The 13,867-nt window shown below is 34.1% G+C and overlaps 1 protein-coding gene across 1 annotated transcript; it reads left to right on the top strand.

Annotated features, from left to right (window-relative positions):
- Window positions 1–928: 928 nt before the first annotated feature.
- LOC118806532 lies at window positions 929–9,998 on the top strand. The gene is made up of 6 exons (XM_036567961.1): window positions 929–1,166; window positions 1,452–1,784; window positions 8,147–8,245; window positions 8,374–8,454; window positions 8,556–8,894; window positions 9,910–9,998. Exons 1-6 carry the CDS (start codon window positions 929–931, stop codon window positions 9,996–9,998), a joined length of 1,179 nt encoding a protein of 392 aa, XP_036423854.1.
- Window positions 9,999–13,867: the final 3,869 nt, after the last annotated feature.

Here is a 13,867-nt window from a genome sequence, read left to right as displayed (position 1 = left end):
ATTCAATATAATAAAAAAAAAATAAATAAAAAAATAAAAATAACTGTAATAAAAAATGTCTGGAAATAAATGTAAAAAGTCTGGAATGTCACCATTTGACTATGGAAACTGCAATAAGATAAAATCCCACACATGCATACCACACACGCATATTTTGGCCACAAAAAATAAATTAAAATGAAAGATGATAAATGAACAAATCCGAAAGGAAGTAAATCTACAGGTATTCTCACTTTTGTAGGAGGCTGCCCATGTTTGACTTCAATATATATATATATATATATATATATATATATATATATATATATATATATATATGTATGTATGTATGTATATGTAAGAATTCCATGTAATTACAGACTTAAAGCTAATAGTCTTTTTATTGCCTAATATAGTGATATACTCTGAAAGGCAGACATATAGAGAAGTGACTTTGATGCCCAAAACTACTGATAGTAATCATAATCAAAGAGATTCATTTGTTTTAAAAGAGGCCGGGTGACTTTTGTTGTCCAATGAAAGTTATTAATGGAGCTGACAGAAAGTACCATGTGACTTCTTACAGCCAATGATGTTTAACTAATGAAGCCAGGCAACGAATACAGTTCAGTACTTCAGTCACTTATTTCCTTTCAGATATCACATTTGTTTGTAGATGATGGATCTACACAAGATTGGAATTATCATTTTATATTTCTGCAAGATTTGTAAGTTCATAAAATGACCAAACACCAAAAAGCAATATTTGTAAGTAATTTTAATGATGCTTAAAAAATCATTCAAATTTTTAATATTCATCTAGAATGAACTTTTTACAGATTCTACTCAAGCAGTGAGAAATACAGAGTCATTGGTCATCTCAGCTGAGCCCGGTGAAGCGGTCACTCTCAATTGCACATTTGTAGACGACTCAAATAAAGATGTTAGGATGTGGTACAAACAAAGACTGGAACATGCGCCGCTGGAAGTGGGATCAAAATTAGAAGACAAGCCGGCTGTGTTTGCAAATAAATTCGACAAATCGAGATTTAAACTCAACAGAATTGCGAGTGGCATTTCTCTCAGTATTGAACGTGTCACTAAAGAAGATGAAGGAATGTACTTCTGTGGAGAGACTGGAAAGAAAACACTGGACTTTTCTACTGCTACATTCTTAGCGGTCACAGGTAACATAACTGATTTGTTTTCTGCTTCACTGATCTGCCTTCAGCAGTATATAATGGATATTGAGTTGCCCTTGTGTTGAAAATGTGACATATAAATAAAATTTTCAGTGTTCTTAAGATGTAAATTTCTTTTCAGCAATGCTTTGTAAATACTTCACATCTATTATCTGAGGCCAGTGATGCACTCTTATTTCACTGTTATGCTGTAATTACATGGCTAATATATTGTTATTGAACATTTCTACTAAATACAATTTCTTACACTGTCTTTATTATATTTCCCAGGGCAGGTAGACATCTCAGTGCTCCAAACTCCAGTACAGGGGTCAGTATCTCCAGGAGAGTCGGTCACTCTGCAGTGCACGGTCCTCTCTGAGATCAGAGCAGCAGAACTCCGAGTGCTCTGGTTCAGAGCTGCTGCAGGACAATCCTTTCCTGAAATCATTTACACTCATCAGAACAGCAGCAGCCGTCAGTGTGAGATCAGCTCTTCTACACACAGCTCTGTGTACAACTTCTCCAAGAACATCCTCGACCACCACCATACTGGAACTTACTACTGCGCTGTGGCTGCTTGTGGGAAGATCATCTTTGGGAATGGAGCATCAGTAGAACTGAGTACGCAATATTTAAGCTATAGTTCTTTTACGTGATTGATGTAGAGCATAGAATTGAACTTTATTCACAGTACTGTACATCTGAGAAAATCTTACTACTTATCTGTACTTATCTGTACTTATCTGTACTACTGTACTGACATGAAATCTAACATGGTTTTTACATCCCATTTTATTAGAGCTTAAACTTGATGAGTAGATTTATTTATTTATAGATAGTAGATACTTATTTATTTATTTCAGAAGATCCTGTGGATCCTTTTGTGGATTGTCTGGGAGCAGCTTTGGGAGTGTGTGTGGTTGTGATCTTTGCTCAAGCATTTATTATCTGTAAAAGGAGAAACAGTGACCACTGCAGTGGTGAGTGGAGGATTTTACACTCTTTTCTTTACATGAATCTGTATTCAGTTGAGCTGATTCCCCATAATATAAAATAATAATAATAATAATAATAATAATAATAATAATAATGGGCCCCATTCACTAAAATCTTCCTAGGTTTTTACTTAAATTTGCTCTCCTGATGATTTAAACCTCTGAACTGTTTGCACCTTTGTGCTCTTGAGTCTGCAATTCTGTTCTTACCGAGGAACAAATCCCAAACATGAAAATATTGGTGAATGTCAGAGTCTTTGTAAAACTTCATTGAGGTGAACAAAATGCTACAAAATTTATTACCACATTGCTGAATTTCTAACACATTTTCCTTTCAATGCTTTTAAAGGCAAAACATGTCAGTCTGTCATCCACAGTTTTCCAGAGATGCTGCAAGACCAGGTACATTACCTTAAAAAACACACACGTATATGTATATATATATATATATATATATATATATATATATATATATATATATATATATATATATATATATATATATTTTATCTATTACTTGGTTATGCATCCCTATGCCTTTGTTTGTGTGCCTATTTTGGCTGTTCCAAATTGAGTAACACATACCTGACAGGATTGTGGCTGTCATTAAAAAAACTAGCTGCTATACTACATATAATAAAAAAAAAATAATAATAAAAAAAAAGAAAGATACATGTAACAAACTAATGGAGCTCCACCAAACACTGGACATGTCACAGTTACAGATACAGAAAAAAATGCTGCTGCACTACATAGAATGCATCGCTGTGAAAGTGCTGACAAACTGGCAGGTTCATTTTTGCACTATACAAATAAAACTCATTTATCATGCTTGGCATCAGTTTACTAACTTCAACAGTTTTGAATCTGCGACCTTGTAGTTGCTGGCTCAGCCTTCCTACCACTAGACTACCAGCCACCCTTTGTCAAATAGCTTGAAAGAGTTTGTTTTTATTTTAGTTTTAGTCTGAAATGACAAACGGAAAAAAGCGCTAACCTGTCCTGGAGATTTCAGCACTTTTTTAATGAACTATGATAATTTGTTGAAATATTGCATAATAGTTATCAATAGTAATGTTTTTTTCTTAATTATCATTATATTTACAATTATCGGGGTATTTTGATAAAATATATACAGCAACATGGTGATCATACCAAGCATTTAGTAACACAATGGAAAAATGCAATTGCAAAAGGCAACAAAGCTGAATTTTAGTACTGAAAATTTATGATATCATTATTCCTGTTAATATATCTCATGTCTATACAGCATGAGATCAACATGATAAGTCTAACTGTAGGTGTACTGTGTTTACACAGTCTTAACTTTTATTTGCTATGTGTTTAGTGTAGCCCCCCACTCCCCAGACTAAATTTGCACCCTGGACTGCATCCTCAACCACACACTAAACATAAGATAAAGAGATAAAGAGGCTGAAACTTTCACACCTCCAGAAGACGGTGTGGTTTTAACACCAGTTCAGCTATTCAGGCCCAGCTGTCAAGTTCTACATTTGAACATGTGATGTATCATCAGTTCACACCCATATGTACTATATTTACAAAAATCTCTAGACACTCGCTCATCTAATGTTTCTACTGAGGTCAGAGACACTGAAATGCAGAATTCAGCCACAAGAGCATTAGCGAGGTCAGGTACTGATGTTGGATGATCAGTTCTGGATCACATTTCATCCCAAAGGTACTGGTTGGAGCTCCATTACTACACAGTTCATTGCTGGGGGGCTTTATATCCCTCTACTCGACACTTGGCATTGGGCATGGTGACCTTAGGCTCATGTGAAGCAACTTCAGAGCGTCCTGTTCTACTGGCTTTGCTTTTGTATTAGATTATACAAGCTGGAGAATATTCAAGCTCTGTGTAAACATTTTAACTTGTGTGTCTTCACTGTATGCATATCAAAGGTTTCATTAAAGATCAAATGTAAACAAATTTTCACCTACAATTTTTCACTTACCTTAATCAATTGTAATCTGGAGCTGTGAGGCAAACATTCTAAAATGCTAACAAACACTGGATTCAATAGTCACCCAAATTGTTTCTCTAAGTACATCCCCAAAATATCTTTTAGCACACTCAAATTACACCCAGATCGTCTTTAAGATCAGACCTGATGTGGTTTAGGCCACAGTATGATTCACTGTGGACTATTACAATGAATAAAACATGTAGCTGAATACTGCACACAGTTATATTAGACAAAAGAAATTATTCCTACATCTGACTCTGATTCACATGCATGCATCTCACACAGACATATTGATGATTGCTGTTTCTTTTTATAAATAACTCAGTCATGAGTTTTTGAACTGAATATATATAGTGTATGCAAAAGTTTGAACACCCCCAGTCAAATTTCATATGTTATTGATTTTGTAAGTGATTATAAGTTAACACATTCTCTACAGGGAAGATGTTTTTCTTTGCTTGGAAAAAAAATAAAATAAAATGAAGAATCTTTTATGTAGTATCACTTTAGCACAGGCCAAAAGTTCTAATGAATATCTTCTCTGTAGAATATATTTTAACTTACTTTCACTTAAAAAAAAATAAACTATATTTACAAAATAGAGAGAGAGAGAGAGAGAGTGACCTTATTATAACTTGATTGATATTTGTCATTTAATGGAGTTGTATATTTCAGCACTGATCTTATTTATTAACTTGTTTGTATATTTATTTGTTTATTTATTCTGAAATAGGACTCTGATGAAGAGCTCAGTTTTGCACCTTTAAATTTCTCTGACAAGAGACGACTGCTGAAGGAGAACGTTTTCACCCGAGTAAGATTCTTCCCTGTTTCTGACTTCAAACCAATTCAGAAACACAATATTGCTGAGAAAAGAAGAAAATAAGTCAAATTGAGTTTCTTCCTTTCTTTCTTTCTTTTTCTTTCTTTCTTTCTTTCTTTCTTTCTTTCTTATAGCTTATAAAACCCATCTAAACACATCACCAAATAACTGTCAAACATTAAATAAAGATATATTTCTTGTTGAAACCATTATATCATAGGCTGATTTTGTGTAGCTGTCTCTGGCATTCAGTGATGTTTATGTAAATTTACTGTCATGATCGTAAATTTACAACTTTCAATGGAAAACGTCACGTTAAAGAAATTTTTTTTGAAGTCTTCTTTTGATAATGTTGTGGTGATTTTTTTAATATATCTTTTAATGTATTTACAATGGTTTTATAAATAAAACAATAGTAAGGATCCATTTATTTCCAAAATAATAGAAATAGGCAAATCATTTGATAGCATTTGGAATTTCTTCAGTGCTGCTCTACTGAGGAGACGACTTTTGGGTAATTTCTTTAACACACACAACAAATAGATAAGCTAACAGCTGTAGTTCTGTAGTTCCAACAATATGGCTGTAGATGTCTCTAAATCTCAGCATCTGTAGATCATATTTAAAGGACAATCAAAATACAGTGTGATCCAAACAACTTCTGGTTGTCTTCCACAAAGCAGGTGAGGCTCCAGCGGCCCTGAGCATTAATAATTAGGAGGTGGAAATTGTGAACAGCTTCAAGTTTCTCTAAAATTGGAGGAGAATGTAATTCTAACCTTTTTTTCTTGCAACACCTTAAAATAAGAGTCTTGATGCAGTTAACGTCATACAACTATGATATGGTATAATTGTCCTAAAGGGGTTCTTGAGCAGTGTGATGAATTGAATTGAAGGCCTTTGTCTTCAGTACATGTGACCTTTTGACATTGTACCTTGAGTGGTTTCTGTGCTGTGGTGTATCAGTAATATTGAAAATGCTAAGATCTTCACTTCCTGCCTCAGTAAAGTTCCTTCCACCTCAGCACTTGAAGCATTTCTGAGAACCACTCACTGTGGTTCCAGGTTCAGCTCACAAGTGATGCCATAGGTTTAATTATCAACATGCCATCAACTCTCAACATCATCCTGGTTTTGTATTTCCACAACACATGTGATGAAATGATTCTGACCAAAGCAACTGAAGGGCAGTAGTAGATCCAGACCAGAGGATCAGAGGAGGTGGATATCTGTTTTAGCATATTGTATTTCTATAAGGTTAACTGGTCTAGAGTTTACAGGTGGGCCACCACACAGACATCTGTTGAATATGTGATGCTGAAAAGGCCTTCTATTTGATAGTGGGCTGTCAAATACTGTCAAATACTGCAGGTTCAGTTGAATAGTTTGTGTTTGTACTTTTACACACAAGCTTTTAATCTTTTCTTCTTTGATGTGATGCCATCATGGTCCTCTCTTTCTAGTCAAATTATTTTAATTGGAACATGTTTTATTCCCACGATGTTTGAATTCTAGAAATGCAAATTGAGTTGCTTTCTTTTTTGGTGTGTGAACAGGGCACAGCTTTACTGTAAATGTGTTTATATGTGTAATTAATGTAGGTGTGCTTAGTTGATGGTGTATGTAAGTGTTTAGTGACTGGGTTTAATAAATGACTTAAAGCTCTGTCCAGTTCATTCCTCACTCCTTTTCCCTTCTTCACCAGGTCAACCTTTTAAAGCCACATGTTACAGACACAACACCATAGATATGAGGTGGGATTGTGAGGGGACTCACTGTCAGACTGAGAAAACATAATATTAAGACAACGACTAAGACTTTAAGAGATTATTTAATTGCCGTGGTGTCTCTGGCACAGAAAGCCAGGTGGGGCACAAAAAACTGTAGGGGCAGCAGCCGACTCACCAATGAAACTACACACAAACCTGATCCAAACACAAACACACTCCATCAGAGAAATCACAAATATACAAATTAACATAATGTGGTGCAGGAGTCTGGACATATGTAAATTTATTATATATGGGCTGCTCTCAGCATGGAGCCAACGTGCTCATGCCCCACAGCTGGCTATTGATAGCGCGTTGAACATGCGCAGTGTTTTTAACTGCTCACTTGGTTAGACGAACGCTGAGGAACTGGCCCCATGCTCACCAAACGAAGACTGCTAAGAGAAATAGGTGGTCTACTGGCTTTTACACAACATGTACAGGAAGATATTTGGAATGCTGTCATTGTCATATGTAATAAACACGCAACAATATTAGTTATGAAGAAAAATATATAAAGATGTATTAGTTGTTATACTGAATTATTGATTATGTCATGCACTGCTCTACAGCGACATCTGGTGGGGCCAGACCTCTACTTAATTGTGTTCTCAAAATTGGCCTTAAGTTCTACTACATTTCAGCAAATATCCTGTAATAATTGGTGATACAAATAAAAAACAATCACATAATAAGAATTCTGAAAGTACTGTAATATATTCTTCCTCTTTTGATAAGCATGAACTCATGATCAAATGGACCAATAATAACAAAATTAAATTATTTCTACTTGGTTACAGATAATTTGCAGATGATGACGGCAACAAACCTAGCGGAGTGCCTGTTTTTGAAAGTTTCTCTGAGTCTAATACGTTGTTTGCTGAGCTTACAAGCACATTCTTTCTTTTTATTGCATCAGTTTTACTTAGTCGTTAGAGTTTGTTGCTGCTTTTATAGAAGAAACTTTTGACAGAAACTGCTGTAATAAACATATGAGATTATTTCATGTTTATGGAATCCAAACTATTTATCGTAAGACTTAAATAGACATGAAAGAAAACCAAAATACTTCTTAAGGGCCAAACATGAGTTAGTCAAGCAGTCAAAAGCTGTGACTTTTTCCAGCCCATGAGGTTACACTCACATGCCCAGCAAGCTAACTTGATGCTTTTGTCAGTTGCAACCTCTCAAATTTACTTCAATGAAGATCTGTTTCTTCTGTAGTTATGGCTCCGATATGGATTCTCATCTTATGTCTCTACATAAAAGGCAAGTTCATGAGCTTCTTATAAGACCTTAGGTTGTCAATAACTCTTAATTTTTTATTTACTTTTAACTGCGCTTGTTGAAACATCATTAGCTATTGTCTTTATGAGCTTAGCTCTGATCTGATTCTATCTTGTAGATCCGGCTCAGGCTGTGGATCTTTCTAAGGTATCATTTGTCTCAGCTGAGCCTGGAGGAAAAGTTACTCTACATAGTTTGCTCAACACATTTGGGTTTGGTACAAGCAAAGAACAGGACAGGAACCTCAGGAAGTGGTGTTAAAGTTACCCAATAAACACCCCAACACTTTCCCGAGGTATAAGATAATCCAGCCTTTTTCTCTGACTATTGAACAAATTACTAAAGCTGATGAAGGAATGTACTTCTGTGGAATACTAGACACGAACACCATTACATTTTCTAGTGGCAAATTTCTAGCTGTGACAGGTAATGATATTATAATTTTACATTTTATTATCATATAAACTCATGTACTTGACTGAGACATATGCGCCAAGATCTTGCGATGTCTTTATTATATTGACCAGGTCAGCCTGAGTTAAAGGTATCAGTTGTCCAAACTCCAGTTTGGGGGTCAGTTTCTCCAGGAGAGTTGGTCACTCTGCAGTGCACAGTCCACTCTGAGATCAGAGCAGCAGAACTCCGAGTGCTCTGGTTCAGAGCTGCTGCAGGACAATCCTTTCCTGAAATCATTTACACTCATCAGAACAGCAGCAGCCGTCAGTGTGAGATCAGCTCTTCTACACACAAATGTGTGCACAACTTCTCCAAGAACATCCTCGACCACCACCATACTGGAACTTACTACTGCGCTGTGGCTGCTTGTGGGAAGATCGTGTTTGGAAACAGAGCATCAATACAACTAAGTAAGCAATATTTAAGAATTTTAAAGTTATTGGTCATTGATGACTTGTTTGATGGATGTAGATATTGGAACTGACTATATTCTTTCCCTATATTGACTGAGTTAATTTTATTGCATTTGCCGTCTCTTAAAACGCAATTAGCCCTTTTGCCATCATTCCAAGGGTAAACTTTTTTGTGTACAGTACTTTGCCAAAGATTTAGACATAAATGTCTATTTATCTAAAAAGTGTTTATCTGTTCAGAAAAGCAGTAAAAGTATAATAACACAATTTACAATAACTCAATATGTAGTGACTTAAATCAATAGCCTATGTTCTTCTAACTAGCTCACAAATTACCAAATACTTATTTGAAAACTTGAAATACTTACTTTTTACTGTATTAATATTATTATTATACTTATTTTACTGTATTATTGTTATTATATTTATTCTAATGTAGTATTGAGCTTTTACTTAGCCATAACACATTTACTGTTGAGACAAAATGGTTTGCTTCATTGCCTTTTTGTTGGGTATATAATTTGAGCCTCACTTATACATTTGCTAATATAGTTCTCAAGAGGGGAACAAGAACTGAGAAACTCTACTCATATGAAAGTTTGAGTACTTCAACAAAATCTTACTCAGTTAAATTTGGAAGTACAGAGCTAAAATATTGTGAGTGAGAGTCATAATGTAACAATATCTAAAAATCTTCATGTATAAGAGTGAAACGTAGCTATTTTAACCAATTACTGAAAAATATTTGTTCAGGGTGTTCGGGTAAATACAGCATTAATAATATTTAAATAAAGTACAGCTTCTCCAAAACAATACTTTAGCAGAGTCATGAAGGACAGTTTTTGTAGTAGTATTTTTCACCACTGGTAGAACAGAAAAAATCATTGGTAACATGAAATCTATCATGGTTTGTCACATGACATTTTTGAAAGGTTTAAACTTTTCTAAGCAATTTTTTATTTTTATTTTATTTATTAATTTATTTATTTATTTGTTTGTTTATTTATTTCAGAGGGGCCTGTGGATCCTGTTGTGATCTTTCTGGGAGCAGCTTTGGGAGTGTGTGTGGTTGTGATCTCTGCTGAAAATTATAATCTGTAAAAGGAGAAACAGTGACCACTGCAGTGGTGAGTGGAGGATTTTACAGTTGTTTATTACATTTATCACAGTGTTCAGTTCAGCTGTTTCCCCCACTGAGAGCACCAGGTGATAATGTTAGAGAAAAAGTGAACATCCAAATAAAATGCATGTTAGCCCAAACAAATATTTTGTTCTGACTGAAAAACACCTATTATTACCTTACATTACATTATATTATCCTAATTTAAAATATTAAAGAAGAGGCTATAAGCTACATAAGAAATTGATATACCACCAAATTATGGGTTGTAAGAGGTCCTATGTGTTTTCCATAACCTTTCTTCAGTTGAACAAATTTGTCTAGACTATAACACTTTAACAGATTAGTAATATGTATTGAAGCTCAGCCAATAAGAGTTTTAAAAGTCGTAAGCAACATCTTCTAGGAAGCCACTGTGTACTGAATAAGACAGTAGTAACATGTGCTACCTAACATATAAACACTGTACTATACAATCTACCTTTAGATATACAATGTACATGTATTAAATATGTTTGTGCAAACTAATTATAAATCTAAATGTAGTGAAAAGGGCTGCAAATGTTAACGTGGCAAAAAATTAATGTTGTCTGATCCAATCATAAGCCTGTATGTTCTTTATCCACCACAGTAATAAATCAACAAGGTTCACCAGCAGAGAACACAACCAGTCAGGTAACACCTGTGTTCTGTAACACTTTCAGAAGATGCTGATACTGTTTAATCCACACAGAACTTACTGAACCTTTCGTGTTCTTTCTCACAGACTGCTGAGAGTCTGAATTACGCTCCCATCCATTTCAAAGAGAACAAACCCAAAACTGGACGAGTGAAGAGAGAACAGCCTGAAGACATTGTGTACTCTGAAGTGAGAAGCTCTAATGCTAAAGCTCATCGTTCTCATCACCAGATCTCTTTCCTTTAGTGAGCAGTAGTGAAGTTTGGGGATGTTTTTATTTTACTGGGATATTCAGAGCTGCACATGATCTCCAGGTTAGTTAGTTTAGTAATGTTTGTTATGATTTCTCTTGATTTTGGACTGTGTGGGTGTTTGTTTCTGTTGATGTTTGCCAAGATCTACAGTGAAGTGCTGTACATTGTTTAGGTCCCCACTTTGCTAAGAACAGGGTGAAAAATGTGCAGTTTAGTATGTTTCAGTTCTCTAAAGGAGTGTGTGAGGACATTTTTAGAGTGAGTGTGGTCATTAAAATCTTTCACCTGTAACAGACACACATGAGTTTAGCCTGATGTTGTCTGATATTATGCCCCATAGAAAAGTTAGTCATAGATTTTGCATACCTAAAAGGTTTCAGTAAGCAGGGCCTGTGCTAAGGCAACTATATATATATATATATATATATATATATATATATATATATATATATATATACATACATATATATATATATATATATATATATATATATATATATATATTCTAAACATATGCGCTTTTTCAAGTAACACATTTGGATTCCACAACAGAACCCTTCATTTTATAATAGCAATATTGACATTATTGCTAGTGTATTTCACACACATGCTATTTCAAAACCTACAGGGTAAAGTGTATAAAGTAATAAATAATATCATATAATATCATATGATATTATATTGTGAATCATTTGCTATATTTCTCATAATAACAGAAATGATTCATTAACTCTAAAGCAATGAATGCCAAGCATATAAAACCAGGATTATTTATTAATTTATTATTTCATGCTCAGACTGAGGAAAAGCACTGCTTGTTTTTGCCAGTTTAATCTATTACAGTATGATCAGTACAGGGTCTGGTACAGTTACCGTTTTTATATTGTTTATTTAATGTTAAGCAAGGAAGCAAAAGTGTAAGAATATATTTCACTTTTTTATTATTGCTCTGAATTAATATGTTTGCCATAAAAAAAGTACTCTATTTGAAACGCACCATGATGGTTGTCTACATAGGTTCAAATTGATAAGAACATACATGGTGAAACTCAATTTATTCTTAACAGATTTTAGTTTAAGTTTATTATCTGAGTTGAGTTTAGGATTAGGGCCCAGTGTAGAGTTAGAAAAACAAGAACATTTTATAGATACTTTGTTGAACGCAGGTTCTGAAGTGTACTATCCAAATAAAATGCAGAAGTGAAGTTTGGGGGCATTTTTGTTATACTGGTGTACTCAGTGCTGCAGATGAGCTTCACTTCAGCTTTGTAGTTTCTAACACATAAACTCTCATGGAAGTGTGGATGTGATGAGGAGTTGCTTTTTTTTTAACCAAACTTTTTTATTTCTTTGTTAAAGTTTTATACTTTGGCCACCTAGAGAGCTGAAAATTTTGTGGTACTGAATTTAAATGGAAGATGAAAACTAATCATAAACACACTGTATATCCAATGTCATTTAAAATTACACAAAAAATATAAAACTACTTTTTTCACAAACAGTAAAACAATAGAATTTTCATTGCCTTTTATATTAAAGCAAAATATTAGACAAAATCTCTGTAAGTTTCTTTCATAAGGTTTTTAAAGCTTTTAGTGCAAATATTTTAATATGTCATGTACACAATGTATTAGAGCTAAAGCACAGTTTTATTGAAGGCAAAGGAAGATTCTTCACTCTTCAGTCTTTTTATTCATTCTTACACTCAATGTTTATGCTCTATATTCTGCTGTGTGTGAAAGTAATGCCTGTGCTTGTTTATTAATTTATGCATCCAGGATTGTGACACAGTTTGTAGACAATATTTCTCTGAATGTTTCTCTATATATAGCAGTTTTTCCCCTCTTTACTTCTTACTATCTTCTTATTAACCAAACTTCTTGTGCAAAGGACTTAGAGATTTTGTAACTGAAATAAAAATGTGCATTATAAATATGGATCTGTTATTGTGTTGTTATTTATTCCTTGCTGATAATCAATCTTTCAAAGCTTCGGCATCATATTTATTCTGCTAAGAATAAAATTTCAAATTTCAAAGTCTTTTGATGATATCATGGTTTGGAGTGGATGAAACAACTGAAATCCTTTATTCGAATGTTGTTCTTAAATTGTTTTATTGTTTACTGATGGACTTTTTGGCTCTTTTTATACTTAATTAGTTATTAATTAATTATTTCTAAGTTCCTGGTCTTAAATTGTCCCAGTTTTTCTGTTGCAGGCATCAATTTCAGACTAAGTGTATATTCACGAAAACAGTTAAGATAAAACATGATATATATATATATATATTTTCTTCAATACAGAGTGATCACTGCTTTCTGTTTTTTTTTGTTTTTTTTTACATTTAGAATTTGAGATCATGCATGTCATAAATGAATTTTTCATTGTTTTGCTTGCTGTTAAGCACTGCTGTTTTTCTGAGTAATAATAACACGTCCTTTACAGATAACACACCTACAGTATGACATTTTCTGCTGATTTTAGAAAATATTGTAACTGTTTGAGAAATGTGTTCTGCCTCTTTATTCTGAGTTAATCTGCGTTCGGATGCAGGAAGCATGGAAGTCTACCCCTCTCTGGGTGGAGGGCCTCAGCCTTGAACTAGCTGTTGGCCTAATGCCCTGTTTGTATATGCTGCTGTATAAAAGCAGAATGAATTGCGCATAAGCTGTGTGTACTTCTTTCCTGGCAGTAAATGCCACAATAAAAAAAATAAAATGAAGAATCTTTTATGTAGTATCACTTTAGCACAGGCCAAAAGTTCTAATGAATATCTTCTCTGTAGAATATATTTTAACTTACTTTCACTTAAAAAAAAATAAACTATATTTACAAAATAGAGAGAGAGAGAGAGAGAGAGAGAGAGAGAGAGAGAGACAGAGAGAGAGAGAGAGAGAGAGAGAGTGACCTTATTATA

This window comes from Colossoma macropomum, unplaced genomic scaffold (assembly GCF_904425465.1).
Source record: "Colossoma macropomum unplaced genomic scaffold, Colossoma_macropomum, whole genome shotgun sequence".
NCBI classification, from domain to species: Eukaryota; Metazoa; Chordata; class Actinopteri; order Characiformes; family Serrasalmidae; genus Colossoma; species Colossoma macropomum.
This window is presented reverse-complemented; position numbering and strand designations above follow the sequence as displayed.